Below are 27,762 nucleotides of genomic sequence, written 5' to 3'. Positions count from 1 at the left end.
ATAAAAACATGCCATATGATGAAATAATGTAAAATATGCTGTGAAAAACACGACAGAGCAGTTTTCTTTGAAAAAAAAATCATCATGAATTTTGCAAAAAAAACAAAACGCCATAGTATACTATGTCGAAAAAAATGTGATTTTTTTTCAACATGTCATAAAAACATGCCATATGATGAAATAATGTAAAGTAGGCTGTGAAAAACACTATAGAGCAGTTTTCTTTGAAAAAAAATCATCATGAATTTTGTAAAAAAAAAAAAAAAAAACGCCATAGTATACTATGTCGAAAAAAATGTGATTTTTTTCAACATGTCATAAAAACATGCCATATGATGAAATAATGTAAAGTAGGCTGTGAAAAACACTACAGAGCAGTTTTCTTTGAAAAAAAAAAACATCATGAATTTTGCCCCAAAAATAGCCATAGTATACTATGTCAAAGAAAATGTGATTTTTTCAGCATGTCATAAAAACATGCCATATGATGAAATAATGTAAAGTAGGCTGTGAAAAACACTACAGAGCAGTTTTCTTTGAAAAAAAAACATCATGAATTTTGCCCCAAAAATAGCCATAGTATACTATGTCGAAAAAAATGTGATTTTTTTCAACATGTCATAAAAACATGCCATATGATGAAATAATGTAAAATATGCTGTGAAAAACACGACAGAGCAGTTTTCTTTGAAAAAAAAATCATCATGAATTTTGCAAAAAAAACAAAACGCCATAGTATACTATGTCGAAAAAAATGTGATTTTTTTTCAACATGTCATAAAAACATGCCATATGATGAAATAATGTAAAGTAGGCTGTGAAAAACACGACAGAGCAGTTTTCTTTGAAAAAAAAAATCATCATGAATTTTGTAAAAAAAAAACAAAAAAAAAACGCCATAGTATACTATGTCGAAAAAAATGTGATTTTTTTCAACATGTCATAAAAACATGCTATATGATGAAATAATGTAAAGTAGGCTGTGAAAAACACTATAGAGCAGTTTTCTTTGAAAAAAAAATCATCATGAATTTTGTAAAAAAAACAAAAAAAAACGCCATAGTATACTATGTCGAAAAAAATGTGATTTTTTTCAACATGTCATAAAAACATGCCATATGATGAAATAATGTAAAGTAGGCTGTGAAAAACACTACAGAGCAGTTTTCTTTGAAAAAAAAAAACATCATGAATTTTGCCCCAAAAATAGCCATAGTATACTATGTCGAAAAAAATGTCATTTTTTTCAACATGTCATAAAAACAGGCCATATGATGAAATAATGTAAAATATGCTGTGAAAAACACTATAGAGCAGTTTTCTTTGAAAAAAAAATCATCATGAATTTTGTAAAAAAAAAAAAAACACCATAGTATACTATGTCGAAAAAAATGTGATTTTTTCAACATGTCATAAAAACATGCCATATGATGAAATAATGTAAAGTAGGCTGTGAAAAACACTATAGAGCAGTTTTCTTTGAAAAAAAAAATCATCATGAATTTTGCCCCAAAAATAGCCATAGTATACTATGTTGAAAAAAATGTGATTTTTTTCAACATGTCATAAAAACAGGCCATATGATGAAATAATGTAAAATATGCTGTGAAAAACACTATAGAGCAGTTTTCTTTGAAAAAAAAAAATGATCATGAATTTTGTCCAAAAAAAATGCCAAAAAAAGGCATTTTTTTCAGTATGTCCTAAAAGCATGTCATATGATGAAATAATGTTCAAAAAAACGTTGTAGTATACCAGTGGTTCTCATATTGGGGTACGAGTACCCCTGGTGGTACTTGAAGGTATGCCAGGGGGGAGATTTAAAAATGATTATTTCTGTGTAGAAATCTTTAGTTACAATTGAATCGATTATTTATTTTTCAACAAGTTTTTAGTTCTTTTTCTCCAAGTAATTGAAGAAAGACCACTACAAGTTAGCGTTTTTTGCATTGATATAAAATTGATTCATGACGTTTTTAGACGTCATGTTGCTCTAAAAATGTCAAATTATAGCACGTCACTCAAACATCATATTATAGCATGTTGCTCTAAAATTGTAATATTATAGCATGTTGCTCAAAAAATGTCATAGCAGGTTTCTCTACAAATGTCATAATATAGCATGTCGTTCTGAAAACATCATTTTATAGCATGTCGCTCTAAAAACATCATGTGATAGCATGTCGCTCAAAAAACATCATAGTATAGCATATCACTCTAAAAATGTCGTAGTATAGCATGTCGCTCCTTAAAACGTCATATTATAGCATGTTGCTCTATAAACGTCATATTATAGCATTTCGCTCTTAAAACGTTATATTATAGCATGTCGCTCTAAAAACATCATGTTATAGCATGTCGCTCTTAAAACGTCATATGATACCATGTCGCTCTAAAAATGTCATATTATAGCATGTCGCTCTTAAAACGTCATGGAATAGCATGTCGCTCTGAGACGTCATATTATAGCATGTCACTCTAAAAAAGTCATATTATAGCATTTCAGTCTTAAATCGTCATAGTATAGCCTTTGGCCCACAATACGTTGTTCTGTCCCAATTGCCTGAAGTAGGTGAGGAGCAATACAAAAAAAGTCCAAACACTGGTTTCCAGAGGGTTAGACCAGTATTTATTTGAGAGTAAGTTTACACAACACAACATGTGAGGGGGTTAAAAGCAAATGGGTGTTAGTAAAATAAAAAAGAAAACAAAACAGGGGCCTCATTTATAAAACATTGCGTAGGATCCATACTAAAAGTTTGTGTATGCCCAAAATCCGAAATGGGCGTATGCCCTTCGCCCCTGATTTATAAAACTGTGCGTAAGCACAGCTGCATGCAATTTCTTGATAAATCACACTCCAGCTGGAAGATTGCACAGGTGGATCCACCTCACATTCCGCCCACAACACACCCACATTTTACCATGAATGGTCAATGCAAAGTAACTCAAGAATGTATCTGTATATAAATAAGCTGCTGATCCACGGCATTTTACGCAGCGCCGGCCTGCAGTCTTTTCATTGCTGTGCGTCAGGATGAATGAATCATGTGTTGACCCAGGCCACCCTGCCACTAAATTTGTTATGATCATGTCCGATGTACAAATAACTTGTACACTGATTGAATGTACATTTTTTCGGTTCACATAGACAAATTTGTTTTCAGTCGGAGCCCTTACAGCAACATGAGTGCAGTCTGTTACGCCGATTACATTTGGGAAACCGGACATTGCTGCAAATTGCCGTTTAATGTTGGCCTGTTCACCCACAGTGTAAGGAAACCCGATGTATTGACTGGTCATGTTTATAATGTCATCCAAAACAGCTGGCATTATTCCGCTGAGGGATGGTTGTGATATCCCAGACCTAAAGGACATCGTTTAATTGTATAGCAGACCCAGATAGGATTTAGACAACAAACGTAACCTCATATATTCTTCATATAAAACACATACCTGTCGGCCAATTCCCGCTGGAAGGAGCCGGTGTCGCCAGAAACCGCAGAGTGGTCAGCACCTGTGTCTGTACCAGGATGGCGTGGTTTGGGCGGGTGGGTCTGTCTAAGACGGCCCAGTTCAGCACATAGATCCAAGAGCACTGCTTTGGGAATCTGAATCAGCTTATTAGCCAGTCATCGTCATGGGCCAGGAAATCTCCGTGACCCCTAAAAACTCTCTCCATTCTGAGCCTACCATTAACGTGATCTTCCAGCAATGCCAGCATTGTGCCACATTACGCATGGCTGTCACCCGCTATTTATCCGCTTGATCAGCGATTGGACTGATTGTCTAACATGCCTTTTCCAAATTAGTAATCAATCAGTGCCACTCACCACTCTATATCATTTGAAGATGGAAGTTTGATATATGAACATAGTTCTGCAAATACAGTCGTAGGCCGAATGGCGCACTATATGAACATCTACAACAATGAGGGTTTATGATTATCCAGCTCTACAAGTGTAATATGTGATGACAATAAAGGTTTGAGATCAATCTGGTTTCAATTCACCACTTCACCCTCCGGCACTGCTGTTCCCTCTGTCTCCAAAATGTGCTTAAGCAAGCATCAAAGTTGGCGCACCGGTGTGCACAGTCTCATGCCAAGTTTGTTTTTAAAAATCACAACCTTTGTATAGAAAGTGGCATACGCCACTTTCTAGCCCTGTTTTGTGCGTATGCAAGCATCAAGCTTGGCGCACATTCTCACGCCAAGTTTGTTTTTATAAATCACAACGCACAAAACAGGGCTAGAAAGTTGCGTACGCCACTTTCTACGCGTATAGTGTATATATCTATGGGCAGGAATCCTGTGAACAGGTACGAATTACCCACCCCGGACAAAAAGCCCCACCCAGAGCCATTTGATGGACAGCTCAGTCCACCAATTAAAAGCAAAGGCCGTTTCATTGCTTTTACTTGGTGGACTGAGGAGTTACAAAAGGAAAAAGCAAATGCAAAACGGAGAAGACAATGACAAAATGGAAAAATAAAAGGAAAAAAAAAGAAAATGGAGAAGCAAAGACAAAACTTTCCTTTTTATTTATTTATTGATTGTTTTTCCTATATATTTCCAGATTTATTTCTCTTTATATTCCATATTTATTTCTCTTTATATTTCCACATTTATGTATTTATATTTTATTGTGGCACTCTTGTGAAAACTCAGTGACATTGCCAAATTGCAGCCAACAGTCAAAAGATGTTTTACTGTTTACTATCACAAACAATAAAATCAGAAGTTTTTCACAGTTCAGTTATCTGTAAATTCAGCTTCGTTTCCACAGTGTGTTCTTAAACACAGCACATCACTCCTTAAACATCATTTTGAAACTACAGCATCCTTTCACACATTCAGCATAGCACTGAACAATCAGCAGACATGTCAAAGTACAAATCCAGCTTTAATCAATGAAGAAGAAACAACACCGGCAGTCATTTTCACTTCAGATACATCGGATTTGTGGATTTACATCGTTAAAAGATAAAAACTAGTGCAATAATGCTGGTGGGCAGAACTGTTGAATCATTTTAAACCCACATGTTACAGTGCAATTTGTTAGTTCACAGCTGCAGAGCAAACAGCTAAAAACCACAATAAAATCAAGTTTTTCAAGGTCCTGTTAATCTTACACCATAAAGCATGTCCCCGTTTGACCACAAATACATGAATGACATGTTAAAACTGCATGCAGATGTTTGTAATTAAATGAAACAATGACTCGTACCTAGCTCATCCCTGCTGAGTCATTTGGTACAATACATATTCTCACTACAAACCACATCTTTATCCAATCACATGCTGAATCTCCTTTATCTGGTGAGATCATTGCATCCAATATGGAGTTCTGATTGATGTTCAACACTGTCTTAATATTTTTTTTTTAAAAATCAGTAACGTACACAGAGAAGTGATTAAAATCTGTGTTTCAGCATTTTAAGTGTTCACTTATCCTTAGTTTATGCATAGCAATCATTGCACTCACACCTCCTACTGCTGTGTATCTGGAGGCATAAATTTAAAGCATAAGATTCCTGTTAAAAAGTATCCATCTGTAAGGTTGTTTCAGAGATACTTGGAGAAATCCAGGTCAGTTAAAACGCAGTGAACAGCAGAAATAGGCAACTGCAGTGAAGCACAAAAGATCCAAAACTAACTATCCCTGACCTAAAAACCTCTACTATTGTTGAGGCGAGGCATTTAGAAATGATGATGAGGGATTAAAAACCTGTCTTGAGACTGGAATAAAATTTGAATAAAACAAAGAAATCTAGCGTGTAGCCTTTCCACTGTCTTGCCTTTGGCATCAGGCACCTGGTCAAGAGTTTGGACGTGTATAAAGCAGTATTTCTTAGAGCAAATACTGGCGGTTTAACTTCAGTGAATGGCAGTCGTTTACTCATCTAGGAGGGCAGCCAGCAGTTCAGGGTAGTTTGGTGTCCCCCAGCCTGTCACAGGGTCCCATGATGGTGCAGCACAGAAACCCTTTCCTTGAACCTGCTCATCCAGGCAGCTCTCGTGACAACCCTCAGTGACCTGGAGACAAGAATGCACGGTACTTATGAACCAGATAACAACAACAAAAGAAGTCCCTTCTAACAAAATTATGTAATGTCCATTTATGAACAGCAGCAAAGTAATCAAAAACCTTGTCTTGCAATTTTCATACAAAATGGTATAATATTATAAATGAAGTTATTAGATATGGGCGATTTAAGAAGGAGCATATGTCCTCAATTGGATTTATTGGGCTTTTGTTATGTAATCTTCGCTTGAGTATCACATAAGTGAACAAGATTTAAAAATAAGCAATAGTAGTGAAAAGAGAGAGATTTTTATGTCAAATGCAACATAAATCTCAAATGAGAATTCAGGCGTCACTGGACAAATACAGTGCTCCTGACTTAATCCTAAGTAAATTAGTAGAAGGAAACTGGACTTCTCTTTTTGGTCTTGAAAACAATTTCATTTTCATCCAAGACACTTCCTCTGCTCTAATCCCCGAGGAGGAACTGAGGAAAAACCAATGAACTAAAAAGAGAAGTCTGGCTGCCTTCTACTGTAGCACATAGGATTATTATGACATGGATGACTGAGAATCTACACGGACAAACTGCTGACTTACATCAAACAAGGCCTGCCCTTTGAGCTTGTAGAGGCGGGGGTTGAGGAAGCCCAGTGTAGGCAGACTCCTCTGCAAACGCCGGCCATTGATCAGAGAAAGCATGCCTCCGACCACGGGGGTTGACGCCTGAAGGGGCAAATAATATATGCAACGTGTGATGATCCACATGAATGTGAACAATCACTCCAAATAATAAAAAAAGAACAATATGCTAGTACTGGTGTAAACATTCCTTGAACACTGCAAAAGTGAGGAATGTTGCTACACCTGTGCAACCTGTTAATGCTTCTTAGACATGAAAGCATTATCTTTCTTTTAAAATCAGTTTGATTTTAGAATTTTTTAAAAAATAATTTCATCTGATTGTTTTTTTTAAAAAGAGCAAAAGCCTGTTTAAAAATTTAAAAACCTAAAACAAGTTACCAAAAAAGAAACAATAAGATAAAATGCTAATATTTCTTTGGCTTGTTTGTGAGCTGTTGTACCAACAATGACTTGCAGATTACAACAGTTCACCTGCATTCTGCAACAACAGCAAGAGTAAGCAAACAAACTTTTTAGATTTTTCAACATGTGGATTAAACATCATTTTTAGCACCAATTTTTAATATGTTACAACTTAGTTTTGTTCTTGTTTTTCGCTCATCAAATTATTCCTCTATTTACCAGAAATTGTAATCAACTGTGGTATAATTTACCGAAGTCCCAGACACCCAGGGGATAGGCACTCTGTTGCTGACCACCCAGTAGTTATCAGACAGAGCGGCCATGTCTGGGTAGGCCCTGCCGCTTGTATTGAAGTATGACGGAGGAGGGAGGGTTGCTTCTACGGTCTTCAGATACCCCTTCACTGCACTGGCCTGTGAGAACACAAATACCAGACTAAATAGGATTGCATCTTTTTGGAAGAAAAACCAACATATATACATATGTATGCAACTGAATGCCACAATAAGTAAAGGCTGCATGTGTGAATATATTACCTGGTAGTCTGGCATTCCAAAGACATTGCTGAAACCTCCTCCACTGATGTAATCTGTGACTTCATATGTGACCTTAAATGGATTCTTGAATGATGTTCCTCCAACTGTAGTCACATATGGGCTGAGAACAAGAAGCAGTTTAAAGATTTTGGCACTACAAAATACAGGAGTATGTCTTAAGATAAACTCCATCTGTGGCACTGACTCAACCTCTATTCATTACTCATGTTTCAAAAATGAAACATATCACATGAGCCATCTAGTGCATAACACAAATGCTTTCAAATGTTCAGGTTTATGCAGAAAAAGCACAGGAACCACTTTGTTCTCGGAAATTTGAGCTGATGTTTTACCTTGAGGCAGGAAAACTGGGTCTGAAGGAGTTCTGTTTCCCCATATGTTTGCACCCAGCACCGCTGTCACCTGAACATGACACAAGATCAGGGAGATTTAAAATGATGTAACCGTCCTACTGGCAGCCTTTCAAGCATTGTTGTAAGCTATGGAAAAAGCTTCAGGATAAAAGGTATCATATAAGCAAGTTTTCCAAGGCAACCATGCCATCACAGGTGCTTTGTTATAAACAGAGGTGTATTCATGTTTCATGTGAGCTAAAGATCCAACAATAAGAAAAGAGCACAGTCAAGTGACAGGTTGCCATGCAGATCAAGCTGCCTGAGTTTAACAATGAGCTCTTTTTGTTTTTACTAAAGTGGCTGCATATCGTTCTGAATTTGTTGAATTATTGTCTTTTATCTTCATAACTACTTCAAATAAAAATCTTTATCAGGTGATATAATTAGACAGCTACTAAACCAGAAACAAGACACTATTGTGTGTAACATGAGACAAAATGTTACACAGAGATGTGACTATTACTCTGAAATGACAATCACATTTTCAGAGACAACAAGTTAAAGCTGCCTCATAAACTAGGGTGACCATACGTCCTCTTTTGCCCAGACATGTACTCTTTTGAGAGGCTGTCCGGCCGGCGTTTATAAAGTCCTTCAAATGTCCGGGTTTTTGATCTTGCCTAGCTTGAGCGCATCACAGACCAGTGTATTTATCATTCACGTTGAATGGTTCCTTTGGAAACACGCTCTGAGAGGCGGAGTTTGAGCCGAACCCCGGAACGTGTATTAATCATTCACAAAGCAGTACAGAGGCGCTCCACACTCACTCACTCCTTGCAGGCTGACAGGCAGGTAGGCACACTGCGAGAGAACACTCGAACGGAAAGAAAATGCCGAAACGCAAATGTCATTTCACTGATGAAATGCGAAAAAAGTACCCCTGTTTTCATCCGGGTCGTGTCAAATGGGAGGCAGAATGTGCAGTCTGCAAAGCTGGGACTTACACACGTGGACAAAATTGTTGGTACCCCTCAGTTAAAGAAGGAAAAACCCACAATTCTCACTGAAATCACTTGAAACTCACAAAAGTAACAATAAATAAAAATTTATTGAAAATTAAATAATCAAAATCAGCCGTCACTTTTGAATTGTTGATTAACATAATTATTTTAAAAAACAAACTAATGAAATAGGGCTAGAGCATACCATATTTGTATGTGACTGATTATATTGTTTAGGAGAATTGCTTTAAATTAATAAATATATTATTTATAAAGCAACTGTTTGTGAGTGTTTTGGGCTATTTTTCTGTATATCCAGGTAAAGTGTTCTTTTCTGGGGAATTCAGAATATCTGTTTAACTGAGTTAGAAGCACAGAAAGCCCCCTGACCCACGGAAAACCCCTAAAAAATGGGGGGGGAAACTGAAAATTGTTCGTGCGCGAGCTGGAAGTGTGTCCTCTTTTCAGAGAAACAGAATATGGTCACCCTATCATAAACAAGGGCTTTGTTAGCTCATTCACATGTCTGCAAGTGTTGCTAAATGCTATGTGTTACGACTGTAAGTCATTTAGATGAATTCTGCACATTTCCCATCATTACTGACCAGAAGCAAAGAGCAAAGAGATTCCCCTGACGCCAGCCTTCATGAACTCTGTGTTGATCCTCATCATGTAGGCTGTAGACAGGCTGTCTTCATCGTCTCCATAGCTGATAGTGTGAACCCAGGGCAGGTCAGACATGTTGCTGAGCAAAACCATCCACTGCAGGAAGGGCTCCTGAGTCTCATGGCGACCTGGAGGCAAATGGGAAGATGCATTAAAAGAGGAAGAAATGAAATTAGAAATGTGATTGTGTGTATCTGTCTAGGGGGTTACTTGGTGTAATGATTCACTTGTTCCCCCTCATTTGAACTGTAACTAGTTAAGCTGAGCATATTTACTGTGGATTTTCTATGTGTACCATCTACTCTGTTAACCATCTGTTAGGATAAGCGTGTCATTCCAATGTTTACTTAATCATATACAGATTAGGTGTTAATCTTGGTCCTTTTGTGTGTTAATGCCCTCCTTCTTTTAATCTAGAAACAACAACATACATACACATCTATATACACAGCAAAAGCCTCTCTTGTTACTACTGACCTGGATTAGTGAAGACCCATGTGGGGATGTTTGCCCCGGTGCTCATAATGTACTCTACATCCAGACTGGCCTCCAGACCGGCCTTTCCTGTTCCCTGTGTGCCTACAACTCGATCCACCTGAGACAGATGCTGGAAGGTCCCGCCAAACATGTTCATGAACTCAGCCAAGTCTGCAGGGTGGTAGTACTGCTCCAGGAACTAAAAGAGAAAACAGCTAGCTAAAGTGAAAAGGTATACCAAGTTATGGTCAGATTCTAGTGTATGAGCCAATACTTGTACGTATGATAGGAACTATCGATGTTCCATCACAAACTGATAACATGGGGGATCGTACTTGAGCTACAGCCTGGCTGTTGTTCTGAGTTGATCCCACATCACTTGCTGTCAGATTATAACGAGCCCTCAAGATGGCAGGAGTCACGCCGAGGTGCACCCCTGCCTGACTCTGCTGTGGTTTCTTGCTCAGGTCCTGCCCTTTAGGTGGGAGGCGATGAAGCCCTCCAACTGTAGAAGCACATAAAGAAGTTAATACGGATCCTTACCTAAATGCAGAGAAATTCTAGACGCTAAAAACCTTATAGTTAATGAAATGGTGCTCACCAAAGTCAAGATGTTGGTGAACATCATCATAAACTGAGTATGGAGCTGAAGATCTCACAATAGAATGGCCGTCTCTGACGTAACGGTGGAACCTACTTCCTGGAAGCAGTGTCTCCGCAATCCTTAATGCACAAAACAAAACAGCCCAAATGTCTACAAGTCCACTTCCACATCTTTACCGTACAAACATAAGTGTATTTTTAATAAACGAAGGGACGTTTTGGTAAAACTGATATACTGTCACTCCAAACAAGTTAAATTTATTCCTTGTATTCTTGTATCCAAAAATGTGCTGAGGTTAACTGATTTTTCTAAATTTGAATGTAGGTGTGAGTGCAAGTGTGATTGTCCTGTTTTAAGTTACTGTATTGTTTTTAAGTTATTCTCTTATTGTTACTGTGAAGCACTTTGGTCACCCTTTGGGCTGTTGTAAAGGGCTATAGAAATAAACTTTGACTAATTGATTGTGTAGTTGTACTATTAATACAAGTATCAGAGGTTAGAAGTTTGGCTTAGGTGCTACTTTAAAAAAAAATCCCAACAACCTTGATCTAGATTTATGCATTTCAACAGCCCGCAGCTCAAAGTATGATTTTTACCAGTAACCACAGAATGAGGAACTGTCTCACAAGGTGAAAGCGTGGCTTTTTCACAAGATATACAGTGTTAGGGAACTCAAGAAGAAATATTAACGGTGTGCCTTAACTGTGTCAAGAGCAAGAGGGCTGAGTAAGCAGAGCAAACGTCGTAAAAAAAGATATGCTTACTCTGCAGTCATCTTGCACTGTAAAAAGTCCTGAGTGCGAACAGTCAGGCAGTTTGTAATCCCATGACTATGCAGCCAGTGACGCACCACCTTCTGGGTCAGCTCAGATGGACGCACAAGAGAGGCTACTTCCTCCAGGCTAAGATGTTTACCTGTGGGGGAGGTCAAAGAGCAGGGGGGTGTTTTGTCTTATCAGTCAAGGTAGTTTCAATCAGAGCAGCTTATATCCTGACATGTGATGAGTTGCACATTAAGAATGACAGTGGTAGAAATAAGCTGACACACAAATCCTGCTGGGCATTTTAGCTTAACAAGTGTATGCAGATTTTTTTAGATCCCACATTTTCAGGATTTCAGTACAGTTACCAGACAGAATCCTACCATACTGAGCTGAGTCAGGGTCTGACACCAGTTTGAGTTTTTCCTCCAGAAGATGAACATTCTGCTGTTTCAAGGCAAATGTCAGTTCTAGCTCCTCTGTAGGATCAACCCGGCCGACACGAGTCCAGTCCTGTGGTATCCTGAAGAAAGAGGGATAATACTTTGTAATCCTTTAACGGAACCTTTCAGAAGCATCCGGCTTGCGAGACCATTTTTGACCAACTCCTAGTTAAAGTATGAGCTAAAATGTCACAAATTCAGAGTAGACATTAAAGAGCCTGCATCAAAACTGGTCAATTTGGTAACATTTCAAATCATCAGAGGAGACGCAGCTTTAATTGATGAATAAATTGTTTTGATTTGAGATTTAAATGAAGGCTAGGAAGATGATAATCACAATCAGCAATGATAGCAGTCACTGGACAGTTTGCCATGCAGATATTCAGCCGTACTCTTGCTATTTATTTCATATCTGAGCTCTTGAGACTGTTCTGTATTTGCTGAAAAAGTCAATAAAGACTGGCTTCAAAAATGTATAACTGAGTCAATAACCATTTTTCTTGAATTATAAAGCTATAAAGTAATAAAGAATCAGCTGAAAATGCATGATGCTCACAAGACATCTTGGTCATATTCCAGGTATCCACTCCACACCAACGAGCTGAATAACAATGGGATGGTGAAGGCCAGTCTGTCAGGGAGAAACAAAATATGGAGTTTAGGAATTAGAGCTTGACACATTTGTGACCTGATAACTTGTAAACAGCTGACATGTTACTTTAGGATCATAACAAACATGCAGCTCTCCTTCTGAGCCTCAATGTCACTTTGCTCAATAGGTCAAATAAAAATTTAACGAACATTTACCACTTAGACTCACATATAACCTTCACATATCTCTACAGTTATCACCCTTAAAGACACAGTGTTATTTACAGCAGCTTTAGCCTCACATGGACACTTTAACCTGCTCGGTTAGCAGCAGCAGCAGCAGTAGCAGCAATCTATCTATGTAGGTCATCACAAACCATACAAAAACACCACCTGCGATACAAAACTAGTCACATTAAAACAGTTACTCGCTTGTTTCTGAGTTACTGTTGTAAAAATAACCGACTGCGAACTTATTTTCAGCACTCACAGCGTGTTCATCTTGTCCTCGGCTGCTCCAGTTTCCTGAACTCAGTTTGTTGAGCTCTGTTATAGTCGCAGGAGTCACGTGATGAGCGGTCACATGATCAGCAGTTCCTGTTTTCTTTTCTTTCTTTTTGTTTGACTCAACACATTAAACCCTGCAAAACCCCCAATGATTATCATTGTTGGTTTGTTTTATTTTGCTCATTTTTTATATATTTGGGTTTATATATCTAAACCCAAATATAGAAAAAGCAAAATAAAATTATATAGACCTAAATTATTATTGTTGGTTTTATTTTATTTTGCTAATTTTTTTCTATATTTGGGTTATTTATAAATCCAAATATAGAAAAAAAGCAAAATAAAATTGTATAAACCTAGATTTAGAAAAACATGAGTAGTAAATAAATTCAAATAAAATAAATAATAATATATAGAATTCTTCTTATTATTAATAATTTCAGTTTTAGGGTTTTTTTGCTATTTTTTTCTATATATTACTATTTTTATTATTTGATTTTTAGGGGTTTTTTGCTATTTTTTTCTATATTTGGGTCTCGCTATTTAATTTATATATTATTTTCCTATTTTATTAATTTTGGTAGTTTTTAATGTTTTTTTTTCCTCTCAAGCCTGCCATTCTTTAAAGAAGTAGTAACAATTGTACAACATAAAATGGCAAACATTGCACTTATGCATCTATAACTGTACAAGCATATAAAAATACGTTAATAATAATAAAGAACTGATAATAAATACACTCATTTTTAATACATTTATGAAGAAAAAATATATATTTTAGATACACATTCTTAAATTTAAAATTAAACTGATTTACCTGATCAAAAACATTACAAAGCAAACACTAAAAAAACATTACACTGGACTGACTTGGACATTCAGACAGGACATGTGTGTTTTCTGTAATAACAATGTACTCTGAATCTTTCTGGAATGATCAAAATTATTATTAAAGTACATAATATTTTGCAAAAAACGTTTAAAAACAGATTTTCTTCTTTCCTCTTCCCTACATATAAAACTGCATATAAAGTCTTTCAAATCTCCAGCCGCTACAGTGTAACACTTTTCAGTATTAATATTCTAATGAGGTCATCTATAATAATGTATCAGTTAGAACATATGAAAGTAACCCAGTAATTCCTAAAATCTTCACAAGTGAAAGTAGAGATGCCCTTGTACAAGAAGGACTTTATTCAAAAACTTTTTTTTTTGCTACCTGGAGTTGTTTAAACAAATGAAACTTTGTGATTGTGTGATTATCTCTGATTTCATAATTCTCACAAACAAATCATAACTAAAACTGGAGAAAAGGTTTATTATAAAAGTAATTACAACTAACTGTGGGACCAGTGGTTTTAAACAAAACTTATTTACAACATACTGGCAGACAACAGAAAAAAACTATTGTCAATAAAAATGCTTTTAAATTTACAACAAATGATATTGTCCCCAACACAAGAATGTGTTCACTTATAATACATAGCATTTTCGGATATGTTTAAAAGCTTGACATGAAATAGTCTGGCAAATGTGTTTGTTTCCCACCGATGCAGGGAAAAATTTGCAGTATCAGTTGTATTGTTCATATTTGATGAGTTCAACGAGAAAAAAAATGTGTATATCTCTCTTCTGCTGATTTTAAATCATGTGAATAATTTCCGGTATTTGTTGTAAAAATGATGTGACGTTTCAGCTCGGACGCCAATCAGTTGTTGTCTGAGAAGTAGAAATCCTCCTCTTCGCTTTCAGTTGGAGCTTCACCATGTCCTGGGAACAACTCCCAAACAACAAAGGTGTCGTTTTCTAGTGGAAGGAGGAACAAAAAGCATTAATTGCACAATGATACTTGCTTTCAGCGTCGAAATCTGTTCAGTTATTATATTTTAAAATCTCTTCTTTGCATAAATTTCCACCGAGAACATTTTCAAGACGCCTACCTGTGTTACCACATCTTCTCATTGTGCGTTTAACTGATGGCGTGGGTGTGAAGTTCTGAAAGAAATGAAGCAGGAAGGGGTTTTTAAAAAATCTCCATGTGCTTAACATCACGAGAGTGTCAGAAATGAATCCCAATCTCTTAAGAAGTTGGTACCTTTGCAGGAGACGAACGCTTGCAGACATTAAACTGTTTTTTTTTCATCCTCTTCTGCAGTTGATAGACGTACTTGTCGTCGTTCCTTTCAAATTAAGAAAGAGAAAACGTGGTTATTTCTCTGTGATTTACTATTGCGAGGTCGAATGCATGGCTCAGCCTCAGTCACCTGTTTGGAGAACCCATCATGCCAGGAGTTATATGCAGACACTGAGGAGTCTTCGCTTCGCTGAAACACGACGACATCGGGGTCATGGGCTCCAGCTCCGTACAGTCGAGATCTTCACTCGGACACAAGGAGGGCATCTGCACATCGAGACGGATGCAACAGAGAACGGTTAGTCACACATCTTGTACATAAAAATAAAACCTTTGTGATGCCCAAAAACAGAGGTGGACAAACCTCAAAGCGTTTATTCTGCATGTAGGCTGAGCTGAAAACGTCATCGACATCTTCTTTGGGCATGTTCTCCAGGAACTGACGCACCTGCTGCTTTCTCTTTAAGGTTCCCACTCGGGCAGATATCAAAGGATTATCTGCAACCAGACGCAGATTCACAGTTTACAAATTAGTGTCATTGTGTAACTATTTTAATCAGAGGCTATCTGAGAAAGTGTAATACACAACTGTTCTATTCAACTTAACACCTATGGATCAAACCCTACAACACAAATCAGTCCATTTGCTCACAGCACAGTCTACATCCCAGCTGTGACCTTTCTCTACCTGGAGGTTTGGCTGCTTCCACCTTTTCGTTTTTGTTTTTTTTGGCTTTTTTAGCAGGAGTCTGTGATGTTGCGTGGGATGTGTGCTGGTTGTGACACTCCTCTGTAGAACGTGTTCCGACCATCCTTGCTACCTTTTCCCAGTAACCTGCCATGTGCTTCGGATAGCAGGAGACAGCCCTGGAAAAGAGAACCACACATGTATCGATACATGCACCAACAAAGAGCCATTAAACTGTAATTCTCCATCTGTGAGAATACAAAACTCACTCTTGTAGCTTCAGAAGCTCTTCCTCAGTCCATTCATCTTCATCTTGCTCATGTGGAATAACTCTGCTGCCTTTGACTGCCTTGTGTTTTCTGTTGGTTTGTGCAAGCCGAGGCTTTGGAGGTGGCGATGGTTTGGTGTATTTGCTCGGTTTACGTTTTGCCTCATTGCGTTTTTTTGTTACTCTGGTCGCCTTCTTCCTTCCTCTCTCCTCAGAAGACTCCGATGAACTCTTTGATGAAGACACGCGGTTTGGCGGCGAGTTCTTCTGAAAATTCCTGCTTTTCTTACCGTACACGCCGTTCCTCTGTGTCCGTCTCGGAATGGACAACTCATCATCAGATGGCAAAATTGAAGGAGACTCTGGGGACTTTATGACAGTCCGTTTTCTCCCTGATGCTCTCACTGAGGGCCTGTCGGTGTTGTGTGTTTGTTTTTTGGACCTCTGTGTTGAATACTTTTCAAGTTCACACTGATTTTGTGGGAGAGTGTTCACATTTAGGTCTCTTCCTTTGGCTGGACCCCTCCGGCTGGACCTTGTTCTACCATGCCACTCTTCAGTACTTATAAGTGTCTCTACAACAGGCTCAGGTGAACTGGAGGGCTTCTGGTCAGGCTTAATCTTGACTGTGGTACGATTTGGAAGTCTGACCCTCCTCCGTAGCACTGGTTCACTCTCCTTGTTGGCTGATTCGCTTTGCTTCCAGCCTAAGAACACAAAGAACAGTTTGTAATCCAACTTGTCTCATAGGATTAAAACTACAGCTTCTCAGGCATCCTTACCTTCACTGCTGGGCACAAACACACTGATGGGTTTCTGTGACTTCCTCGCAGGCACCGTTGTAGTGACTTCCTGTGAGATATAGAAATAAGACGAAAATATCAATCATTTCGTCACAGTCACAGTAGCAGGCTGGTTTTGATATGCAACTCATGCGAGCCTTGAGGTGCTTACAGGTGTGCAGATGGACGTATCGTAGGATTCGTGGACGGTAACATTCATGAATGCGTCCAGAAAGACTCGCCCTCCTTTCCAGTATTCCAGAGGTGGCTTGATCACACGACCACTTCGAGACACTTTTGTAGTGGAGGAGGAGTTGAGAGGACAGGAGTCAGCTGAAGGAGATAAGAAAATAAACACAATTACTTCAGATTAAAACACACAAGTCAATCACTGCCCTCTAGTGGTTTAACCTTTGTGTTGACCTGCAAGTCAAGACTGACCTGTGTAAAGTTTGAAAATATGAAAAAAAAAAAAAAAAAGTATTTTCAGTGAAACTTCTGAAGTCCACATTTTTAACATTTTTGGGAAATCTTTGAATATTTTCTGGTGGAAAAAAAGAAATGTTAAAAATGTTTCTTGAGAACATTCACAAAAAAATCAACCAAAATTCAGCGAATTTCACTGAATTTGGGTAGATTTTTTTGTCAATGTTCTTAAAGAAAAAATGAGAAGTTTTATTTGTGTATATATGTAATCACTTTAGATATTTTTGGAAGATTTTTACTCATTTTTTGAAAATATTCACAAGAATTTTCTTACCAAATTTGAAGGATTTTTTCAAAGATAATTTTTTTTAAGGGAAACTTTTAAGGAATTATTTGAATTTTCTTTCTGAAGGTTTTGCAAATTTTCAGAAACTTGGGGAATTTTTAGATTTTTTTTCAGACAAGGAAACAACATTTTTTGGTGCCCATAAATGAGAACAACGGGAGGGTTATTAAAAGGTTTTCTTTGGTACTTACGTGTCCCCAAAGCCTTTTGTTTTTCCCGCTTCACACAGTGGTTAACTGAAGAGGCCTCAGATTTTGCCTTAGGTGTGATGCCTTTCCCTTTGGCGTTCTTCTCCGTTTCTCTGCTAGAGCAAAACAAAGGTCAATTTTTCAAAAATGTACATTACATTTTTCAACACCCTCAGCAAAATCAATGGTTTGTCTGTGAGAACACACACATGAAATCAATATTCTTACCCTCTTGGCTCTGACAGGAGCTTCTCATAAAGCGCCTTCCAGTTCAGAGGAAAACCGTTAGCAAATTTTTTCAAAAACCACTTAGGAAAATCTGATGGCAAAATGGAGAAAAAAAAAAATTAACGCATGTAACTCCACTGGCAGCCTTGCTTCATATTTTATGAATTTGGTCAAGTGATTTAGTGCTGAACAGGTTTACCTGAGGCAGCATCCATTTTCATCTTCCCCACCAAAATGTAAACTCTGCCGGTGACAGTCTTCAGCACAGAACTAGAAACTCTCTCCACAATGATGTTACTGTTCCAGGGTATGTTGTCTTCCCTGGGTGGAAAAAGATCATTGAAGAAAAATCCCATGATGAAACCAAACAAAATCTCAAAAAGGTCCTAAAAATCTAGAAGGAACTGCAAAGACATCGGTATCACCTGAGAGTTAGTTCTAATTAACGTTTACTGCATTGTGTTCTTCTTCTCCGATATTCATGATACATAAAATTAAGAGGAAACACTATAATCAATGACATTTACCTGTGGATTCCATCAACAAACAGGCCTTTAGGATTCTTTCTCAAAAACCACTTTTTAAGATAAATCACACTTTCCTGCCAAAGGAAAGAAAAAAAACAATGAGGAAATATAGTAAGATATAAAAAAAGGCAAACAAAAGCTGACTTCCATTTTCAATATGATCTCATGTGGATAAGTCTGATATGTGTCTGCAAATCACACCCTTTTCTGACCCCAGCAGTTTAATTTTTCATGTTCAATTTCCATTGTCCTAGACTTCACTTTACAAGGTATTTATATTTCAACTAATTTCTACTCACACTTGGAAAATTTGCTTGCTTGGGCCATTTGCTGCGCTTGAAGACGGTCTCGCGTTTCTTCGGGATGGAGACCTGTGGAGAATTCAGCACAAGCGGGTCTTCCAGCAAAACAGGTTGTGGTGGCACTGTCGGGCTTATTACATCTTCTGAGTGATCCACGTCTGACTGGCTGTCAGGTGAGTCCACTTTGTACCGGTTTGAAGGAACTACACTTGCTGGAGCACTTCTAAAAGCAGCGTCCTCCATCTCACGTGTGGTGTGATCTGTGGGGAGGGGAGTGTCTCTGGACTGATGAACATTACCTACAGACAAAAAAGTGTCACTGTAAACATGTTGTAACTGCATCTACATTAACACACAGCTTAATAAGTTTTCTGCTTTTGATTTTTCACTTCATTATACACTCACCAACATTGAAGAGGTCCCGTCTGCTCATGTTACAATCTTCCTGCAGTTGTTTTTTGTTTTCCCTCTCCTTCATATAAGCGAACATCTTCGCTGGGGACATTGGAGGAAGCGTTGCCATAACAGCACTGCAACCTGTTCAGAAATAGCAGAAAGAAGCAGCAGCAGTCAGTTTCTTCCTCTAAATGATTACAGAGGGATAAAGACAGATAACTTACCTTTCTCTGCTATGGATCTTGGGGGTGGGAGCGAAACTTTGTGGATCATCTGTAATTGGTCATCAGAGCATTTTATAACATAACCCAAATCCTTTGTCTTGTTGCGGCTGTTATCCTCACTGGAAGCAGATGTTGTCAGGTCTAGTGGCTGACTCAGGGCTTCATTTTGTATCTCCTCAGTGCTACCAATGACTTTGTCAAACTCATGCTGGTCCAGTTTTCTCTTCATCAATCGTTTCCTCATGGGGGAGAATATATTGGCTGGCGACATGGGTGTGTTGAGAGGAGCACATTCCTCTTTAAATAGTCCATAGTCACTCACTGGTTGTATCTTCACTGGAGTCCTGCTGCATACAGTGAAACCCTCCACGATCTGAGGTGGCTCTTTGAGGACCCGACTTCTTTTGACCAAAGAGTAGGGCTGAGACATAGCCGTTGACTCCAGGAAAGCTCTCTCTCTCCGTGTGTGTCCGTGTCCTGATTCACTTTCTGCAAGTGTCTCCTCCAACGGTTTCATGCTAATGTCTGAATATAAACACCCGAAGGTTTTCTGTGGACTCGATATGGGCGAGAGAGTCAGTGCCTGCGCTTCACTGCGATAAGAACCAAACCTGTGATTCTCCTTGAGCTCATCAGAAGTCCAGTTGCTCTTTGTTTTCTTCCTGGGTGAGTTGAATTCGGCTCCGTGTTTCTCTCCGACGTAACGCAGCGGATCCTCGCTTGTGAAAATCCCCTCTTTTGCGCTCGTCGCTTCTCTCTGCACTTTGGATTTTAGTTTCGCGAACACCTTGGCAGGAGATTCAAATCGCGGTTTTGTGTGCTGCAATAAATGATGATACGACGCCATTGTTTTGGGAAAAAGTTGACTGATTATTATGCATTTAAGGCGTGTGCTAGCAGCTAGCAGCTAGCCCACAAATTTCAAATTTCGCATCACTGCCGCCTTTGGCTAGAAAACTGTGACGTACTTCCACAACACATACGTCACTACCTGTCTTCTTCGATTTTTCTTTTTATTCTGTTTTTCTTTTTATTGAAAAGATAAACAGAATGAAGGTACGTGGTACGTCATAGAGTAAAATGAAGCAAGAGTAAAATAAGGGAAAATAAACTAAAGCTAAAACAAATGAAAATAACAACGATAATAAAAACTATATTGTAGCGTTCCTCACAGACGTGATAAGGAAACAGCGGACGACTTCTCCTTGCAAACGATGCTTTCATTAAAGCCAGGACACAACAGGTTACTATCGGCCGTAACCACGCCACAAACAGCAAGAAACCAGTCCCCGGGCCAAAACCAACGCTCCTCTCTCTAGTCCTCAGCATAGCCGCACGCGCACGCAGGCCCGCACACTCAAACATGGCTATGTCCATCTTTATATACGGTCTATGATCACTAACAGGCAGTTAATCAGTTCTTCCACGGTTTTACGGTGGTGTATTTATATTTAAGGATAATATAAATAGATATTTTTAATCAGTGGAGGGCAGTATTAGGTGCTTGAGGGTATAAACTACCATTAATTGTTCACGAAGAAGAACAGGCTTACTGCGCATGTGTAGACTCGCATTAAAGTCAAACTTCCGGGGTAAGGTTGTCGCTTGCTCTCCTGGCTGTTTGTTTTTCTGACCAATAAGTAACAGTACACTTAAAGGGGAATATTTATTTAGTTTTTGTGTATATATTTACAGTGTGGCTGTTTCAACTAATACGGCGTTTCTCTCTGAATAGATATCTGGATGTAAAGTGTTGTTTGGCGGTTTACAAACTCCTAAGGACTGATGCAACATGGCAGCAACTGCTGTCACCAAGTGTTTACTGTCAGCATTAAGGACTCACACTCGGTGTCAGAGCCGTGGACTTAACTCCGTGGCAGAGAGGACAGTCAGCCGAGTCTCCTCTGTTATGGTGTGTAACCACCGGGGCGCAGAGGGAGACACACGCCTGGACAGGAGAGCTCCTGCTGGGGACAGAAGAGGCGGTCGGGACAGCAGCGGCTCCCCGGTGGTGAAGTCGGTGTCGGTGGGTTTGGGTCTCTGTGCGGCGGCGCTGCTGGACAGTCACGAAGAGGACAAGAGAGTTTCAGTATCAGGACGGTTCCTAGAATTCATTCTGCCTTCAGCTCACTGTGCTTCGCCCTTTAAACCTGACAGCCCTCGGTATAAATACAACTTTATTGCAGATGTAGTGGAAAAATCCACTCCAGCTGTGGTGTACATCGAGATCGTTGGCAGGTGAGCTGACGAAAGAGTTGACCTGTCAGTAGAGCTGCAACTAATGATCATTTCCATTGATGATTCATTTCTCGACTGTTATCTCAATTCATAAATTAGTTGTTTTGTCTGGAAAATGTGGAAAATAAAATGTTTTTTAAAGTCCATCCGTGTTTTCCAAAGCCCAAGGTGACCAACGTAATTTACTGTCATTAAAGACAGAAATAAGAAAATATTCACATTTAGGAAGCTGGTACCCAATAATTTAGACATTTTTTGTCTAAATTCATGTTACTAAAAGCAGTTTCCTCTGCTATTCAACAGCTGTTAATCAAAAAATTGTCACCTGATAGTGTTTAAAAAGGAGAAGTAGTGGAATGTACTTCAAGCGCACATTCCACTTCTGCTTCTCCTTGGGAGATGAAGATTGTACTTTCTACGCCACACCACAATTATTTTAAAACTTTCATTACTAATTAGATCATTTACTAATTAGAATTCAGATAATCGTTATAAAATGTCCATTTTCTTCATCTAACCAGAAAGTTCTTTGAGATTAAAGTCCAAGTATGACCTGCCTGAGAAAGCATACCATATTAAAAAAAATACTATAAACTTCAGAATGACAACAACTGACATAGGACAAAAGTAAGACAGTTCTAAACAACCAAGGTATTAAGAAGCACAAAATAAAATCCAGCTAAGGAATAGCAGTTTCATTCTACACATCATTGGGTCAGAGCTTTGAACTTTTTCATGGAGAAAAAACCCCCACATTTCACTCTAAAGTGAAAGGCGGTTACCAAGGTTGGTTCATATCCTGGGTAACCTGTATAGCGGCTGTTTAGATGTGTGTGAATTATGACAGCTGTTGGTAACTGATAGAAATGTAGAAAAGAACGGCATTTACCCGGTATTGCTTTGTACATCTAAAAAATAAAGTGCTGGTGTCTTCTTAGGCTTAGTGATGGCTAAGAAACCTCATTATAAAGCACACAGTGATATCCACTATGAGCTGGAGCACTATTTTCCTTTTTCTAACCCAAGTTATGAAAACTCATTCTTCTGTTTTTAACCCTTTGATGCATAACATGGGTCAGAAGAGACCCAAATCCAATGGAAAATGTGTATCTCCTGATGCAGTCTACGCATTAAAGGGTTAAAAATGTCAATCGAGTAACTTTGTACTGTAGCGCTTGATTTTTGCTTTTAGTTTTTTTCTGTCTTAAGTTATGAGAATCTGCTGTCTGGCAACCTGTACTACCAACCAAGTACAGTACAGGTCCCACACATTCAGACCTTGCAATTACTGTGTCCCAACTTATATGTGGTGATATGATTTACTTTGTGGAAGTTTGTTCTTCTAAATTCCATTATCAACTGATGTAGTAAAAGCTCCAAACAGGATCCTTCTCATCAGATTTTGGGGAAGCTGCATGTTTGCCAAAATAATATCTCTGTTTTCCTCTCAGGTAGAAGTAACCCCAATGGTGCTAATGATGATTCCAGACTTACTGACATCAGCTACTTTTACTGTTTTATAGACACCCTTTTTCTGGAAGAGAAGTCCCAGTGTCAAATGGCTCCGGTTTTATTATCAGCAGCGATGGCCTCATAGTCACCAATGCCCACGTCGTGGCCAACAAGAGGGGCGTTCGTGTGAAGCTCACCAATGGAGACATGTACCACGCCTCAGTGCAGGATGTTGATCCTGTGGCAGACATTGCCACCATCAAAATCACAGCACAGGTGAATTTTAAAAAGTGCAATAATGTTTAATGAGAAAGGTATCTCTATATATTTTTGGGCCAAAATCAAAGAGCTGATGGAAGTAAAGAAACTCAGATTTTCACTGTAAAAGACAGAATCAGAAATAAAAAGCAAAGCAAATACGGCTAACGGAAAGACGGTGGCATGTGGTTTATCCCTGAACAGGAAACCAGAAGAAAAGTTGGTAGCTGACAACAATGAAGTCAGATGATTTTAAATAATATTAACAATGTAGCAAATAAGGAAAGACATACGCACATTAGCCTGTGATATGATCAAAACCAGCAACAGTATTATTGCATTTGAATGAAACAATGTTCAAACTTCATTCTTGTGATCATATAATTGTGCATCTGAGAATTTTTCAATAATGATATGATTTTGTGTTTGATGAGAAAAAATATAAAATATATAATACACAATATACACTGACAGTCAATAGAAACTTTGAGACCATATTTTTCAACATAATTTTTATTTTGAAGCCTGAAACTGGATTTTCTTCATATGAATCATTTGTTTAGCATATTGGCATACAGAAACAAAAATCTAAAGTTTCAAGAATGATTTCAAAATAAAGAATTTCACAAAAGAAAACGGCACCTGCCAAACACAAAGTCACAACAGTCAATAACGAGTATGGCCTCCATTTGCTTCGATGCAGGAAGCAATCCATCGGCGCGTGCTTTGGACCAGGCTTCTGATTGTGGGTTGGGAACAGCCCATACGCCTGGCTACATCACTGTAGCTCAAAGCGGCCTCCACCACCATACCCAGTGCCCGGAGACATTGTTCATGTGATAGACGCGGCATGATGCTGTTCACTGGACTAACAATGGTGGCCTTTTTTGGGCCTTTATATAGGCCTTCAAAACCCATTCTCAAATTGTGCAGATACTCACTGAGTATTACTTGGTGTGTATTTGGTTCACTTTTGCAAAGTGACCAACCCATGTGCAATGAATCATGACAAAATGACAACTCATCAACATCTCAACTTCCAGGGCACTAGATCATCAGTAAATCCACAATGAATAATTACAACCCCCCTACAAGTAGAATTCTGCGTACATTTCTACCTCAAAGTTTCTATTGACTATCAGTATATAAAGTGGTCTCAAGGTAAATAACTTCACAAGCATCAGATCACAGAATTTTTGTTCCATCAGTTTTCAGTTTGACTTTACTGTGAAGAACCATTGCATCTTTCATGGTTGCTAACTGAGACTATCATGGCTTTAAGCTTCATTAGAAGTCTGTTATAAAGAAGTCGGGTCAGTCTTTAGTTTTTCTACAGCAGTGCTGGTTTTCAATCAGAAAAACCAAGTAGGACACTTAAGGTATACAGGCCATAGCAGCAAGAAAAGTAGGGCATAGATAAAACAGGAAGCTGTATTCTATTGCTCAACTCTTTGTGCGTTTCCTCTCCTCTGACATGCAGAATCCTTTACCCACGCTCACGCTTGGCCAGTCGTGTGGTGTTCGACAAGGAGAGTTTGTGGTTGCCATGGGAAGCCCGTTCGCTTTGCGGAATACAATCACATCAGGCATTGTCAGCTCAGTACAGAGAGGCAGTAAGGAGCTGGGTCTGTCCAATCCCAACATGGAGTACATTCAGACAGACGCAGCCATCGATGTGAGCAATCTGCCATAATGGGTTTTTATATTTGTTTGTCTCTTTACCAAATGGGCAAATTGCCTTTTGCTGTGACGCCGAAATGTCGCATATTATGTTTCTTAACGTCACATATGACTAATTTGTTTTTCAGTTTGGAAACTCTGGAGGTCCCCTGATTAATTTGGTGAGTCACGCGTCTGTTCAAGTGTTTGACTGTGTGCAAAACTGTGGTGTGGCCGGAAAAAGTTTGTGATCTCTTTCTAATTAACTGGTTTTCTGCAGAACTGGTCATAAAATGTGATATTATCTCCAGGAAGAACTGTTTCAGTTTGAATAATTATTTTTTTGACTGTCAGTTCAACATTAATACTGCTGGTAGAAGCAGTAAGTGAACCAGCTTTGGCAGCAATAATGTAAAACAAGCACAAGGAAGTTTGAATGATGTATGGACAAGAACAATACAGTGATTCATGTGTTAGATAAAACAGATTGTTCATTATTGTATTTTCAACCAAGATCTTACTGTGTTTTAAGACAAATGTATTCATGCATCAGTCATTAAAATTCCTCATTTCTCCTTTAATAGGACGGCGAAGTCATCGGGATAAACACCATGAAAGTCACAGCAGGCATCTCCTTTGCAATTCCGTCTGATCGCGTCAAACTTTTTCTCGATCAAGCAGCGAGAAAAAGGAGTAAGAACATGCCAAGAATCAAAAGCTACACATCCAGGACAATTTCTACTGCTTTTAGAAAAGAAAGCTGAGAAACTCAGAGTGTCTCTTGCTAAAAGTGTCTCACACATCTTGTCCCACTTCTCTAAGGTGCCTGGTTTGGCGGATCAGAGACAAAGCGGCGCTACATCGGTGTTATGATGCTGACGCTGTCACAGAGGTAAACGCTTCACCATCTAATATAAATACTTTATTATGAGGAACATAGTTACAGCAGGGGTGCACTGTTTTGTTTAACACCAGACGGGTTTCTGTTTTGTCCCTTTAGCATCATTACTGAGTTGAAGTTGAGAGACCCGTCCTTTCCAGATGTGACACACGGCATCCTGATTCACAAAGTCATCATGGGCTCCCCGGCTGACAGGTAAGCAGAGCAAGCTACTGCCATTGTGGGTGATGTTTAGTAGATAATCCTGTTTTTGAATGTCATTTTGTATGTTTTGTATGTTTTAACTTCATGCATGTACGGAGATGCAGGTACATGACAGGGTACTATCGAAACTTTGTTTGGCATACACATGCATGACGGATGTTTTTGTTTCAGACTACGTGTAATTAATGTAGTAAAGGACATGGGTATCTTCTTAAATCATGTTTGTGCTTACCAATACTACTAGTCTACACTGTTAAAAAATCTCAATAATAAAGTAAAAAATGTTAGGAATAATGGCAAATATCTGCACAGTATTGATATTTTTATTTACAGTCACTTTATGAAACAACAAATTGATATTTTTGAAAATACTGATGTGGACCTTACTTACAGTTTTGGGCTATTTTTTTTTATTTGTTTTTGTAGTCAGCATTTATTCCTTTTTTTTCCAGTGATGATATATAATTTAACAAACCAGGAAAGTATAAAATAACTTAATTTTTTTTTAAATTTTTTACTATTATTTGTAAAACAATATTTTTTGCTCAGTAATTACACTGAAAATATTGTGTAATCTTATAGTCAAACATTGTAAAATAACAAATTTTTATTTTAAAAATACTGATTTTTATGTGGACATTATTGTACAGAAAATAACTGTAAATTGTTTTAAAAAAAACAAACTGCAGTTTAAGCTGGTAAACTTTAATTTCTTACTGTGTAGCATTAGTCCCTTTAAGTCAGTTTGGCCAGCTAGTACATCTACAGTAAGATACAATAATTATCCAAACAGTAGAAAAAATATTTTGCAAGTAATATTTTTTGGAACTGTCACTTTAACATTCTTGATTAGATAAGTACCGACAAATAAATATGGCATCCAGTATATTTTCCATAGCATGGGGGACATTGATACCGTATACAAATAAATTAGCAGCCTTTAATTTCTGCAAATCCACACTGCTGTCTTACTTGTTTTAGGGCTGGCATGCTACCAGGAGACATCGTGGTGGAGATAAACGGGGTCAAGGTGAACACGTCAGAGGAGATCTACCAGGCAGTCCGCAGCAGCGACCAAATCACTATGGTGGTGCAGAGAGGAAACGAGTTGGTGCGACTGCAAATGACTCCTGAATACACAGAGTGACAACAATCCCACTATTTGCTAACTTCATGTTAGCCTGAAGGACAGACGGCCGCATTGTTGGCTCACATACACAAGAGAAGGAAACTGTGAACCCGAACAGTGACTGTGGTCAAATGGAAATCTGTTTGTCGTTGAGTAAAGATTTAATGAAGCTTTTTTGAGTACTTTTGTTCATACAAAGGAAATTGGAGCTACAATTATTGCTTCTACTGTGTCCGCTTTAAGCTGAAGTACAGATATTTTATTTCCTGTCTTTAAACATCAGTGGGACTGTCATCTTTACATGGCTGAAGGCTGTTAACTACAGTCATTTTACTGTCATTTCTCTAATAGTTTAAATCATCAAAATTCTGCCAATACCTTACACGGTGTTTATTGT

At 38.4% G+C, this 27,762-nt stretch overlaps 3 protein-coding genes across 5 annotated transcripts; 1 reads left to right on the top strand and 2 right to left on the bottom strand.

Moving 5' to 3' along the window:
* Positions 1-4,885: 4,885 nt before the first annotated feature.
* On the bottom strand, positions 4,886-13,087 carry tpp1 (tripeptidyl peptidase I). Its single transcript, XM_022221644.2, has 13 exons — positions 12,999-13,087; positions 12,474-12,548; positions 11,858-11,997; positions 11,478-11,628; positions 10,711-10,832; positions 10,445-10,614; positions 10,110-10,308; positions 9,572-9,760; positions 7,963-8,032; positions 7,610-7,730; positions 7,325-7,486; positions 6,627-6,752; positions 4,886-6,037 (listed from the first exon to the last, which is right to left on the bottom strand). Exons 1-13 carry the CDS (start codon positions 13,007-13,009, stop codon positions 5,897-5,899), a joined length of 1,677 nt encoding a protein of 558 aa, XP_022077336.1. The 5' UTR covers positions 13,010-13,087; the 3' UTR covers positions 4,886-5,896.
* A 1,102-nt stretch (positions 13,088-14,189) lies between these two features.
* Positions 14,190-20,965, bottom strand: mis18bp1 (MIS18 binding protein 1). 2 transcript variants are annotated; one of them, XM_022221653.2, is made up of 16 exons: positions 19,525-20,965; positions 19,310-19,441; positions 18,902-19,203; positions 18,603-18,676; positions 18,275-18,396; positions 18,076-18,166; positions 17,851-17,963; positions 17,060-17,220; positions 16,888-16,957; positions 16,107-16,812; positions 15,838-16,016; positions 15,514-15,647; positions 15,280-15,416; positions 15,111-15,195; positions 14,956-15,010; positions 14,190-14,821 (listed from the first exon to the last, which is right to left on the bottom strand). In XM_022221653.2, the coding sequence occupies exons 1-16, from the start codon at positions 20,369-20,371 to the stop codon at positions 14,724-14,726; spliced, it is 3,306 nt and encodes a 1,101-aa protein (XP_022077345.2). In that variant the 5' UTR covers positions 20,372-20,965; the 3' UTR covers positions 14,190-14,723. The 2 variants fall into 2 exon arrangements, with proteins under 2 accessions (XP_022077345.2, XP_022077353.2); XM_022221661.2 differs by having other exon boundaries at positions 17,851-17,960.
* A 103-nt stretch (positions 20,966-21,068) lies between these two features.
* On the top strand, positions 21,069-27,535 carry LOC110971330 (serine protease HTRA2, mitochondrial). Of its 2 annotated transcripts, XM_051947538.1 has the most exons (9): positions 21,069-21,116; positions 21,260-21,762; positions 23,286-23,490; positions 24,953-25,147; positions 25,281-25,313; positions 25,716-25,824; positions 25,954-26,023; positions 26,132-26,227; positions 27,218-27,535. In XM_051947538.1, the coding sequence occupies exons 2-9, from the start codon at positions 21,317-21,319 to the stop codon at positions 27,381-27,383; spliced, it is 1,320 nt and encodes a 439-aa protein (XP_051803498.1). In that variant the 5' UTR covers positions 21,069-21,116; positions 21,260-21,316; the 3' UTR covers positions 27,384-27,535. The 2 variants fall into 2 exon arrangements, with proteins under 2 accessions (XP_051803498.1, XP_022077374.1); XM_022221682.2 differs by lacking the exon at positions 21,069-21,116 and having other exon boundaries at positions 21,123-21,762.
* The last annotated feature ends 227 nt before the right edge of the window (positions 27,536-27,762 follow it).

This window comes from Acanthochromis polyacanthus, chromosome 1 (assembly GCF_021347895.1).
Source record: "Acanthochromis polyacanthus isolate Apoly-LR-REF ecotype Palm Island chromosome 1, KAUST_Apoly_ChrSc, whole genome shotgun sequence".
Lineage (NCBI taxonomy): Eukaryota > Metazoa > Chordata > Actinopteri > Pomacentridae > Acanthochromis > Acanthochromis polyacanthus.
Note: the sequence above shows the minus strand (reverse complement) of the source record. Positions and strands in the feature narration are given on the sequence as shown.

Bases quoted from the DNA above. Each gene is read 5' to 3' on its own strand.
- tpp1 (XM_022221644.2), bottom strand. The intron at 11,998-12,473 runs GTGAGCATCATG...CTCTTTCTTCAG, and splicing joins GAATATGACCAAGATGTCTT to GATACCACAGGACTGGACTC. The intron at 8,033-9,571 runs GTCAGTAATGAT...TGTCATGTTCAG, and splicing joins CTCTTTGCTCTTTGCTTCTG to GTGACAGCGGTGCTGGGTGC.
- mis18bp1 (XM_022221653.2), bottom strand. From the start codon at position 20,371: ATGGCGTCGTATCATCATTTATTGCAGCACACAAAACCGCGATTTGAA. The intron at 16,813-16,887 runs GTAAGGATGCCT...TTGTGTTCTTAG, and splicing joins GTTTGTGCCCAGCAGTGAAG to GCTGGAAGCAAAGCGAATCA. The intron at 15,417-15,513 runs GTTTGTCCACCT...CTCGATGTGCAG, and splicing joins TGCAGAATAAACGCTTTGAG to ATGCCCTCCTTGTGTCCGAG.
- LOC110971330 (XM_051947538.1), top strand. From the start codon at position 21,317: ATGGCAGCAACTGCTGTCACCAAGTGTTTACTGTCAGCATTAAGGACT. The intron at 25,148-25,280 runs GTGAGCAATCTG...TTTGTTTTTCAG, and splicing joins AGACAGACGCAGCCATCGAT to TTTGGAAACTCTGGAGGTCC. The intron at 26,228-27,217 runs GTAAGCAGAGCA...TACTTGTTTTAG, and splicing joins ATGGGCTCCCCGGCTGACAG to GGCTGGCATGCTACCAGGAG.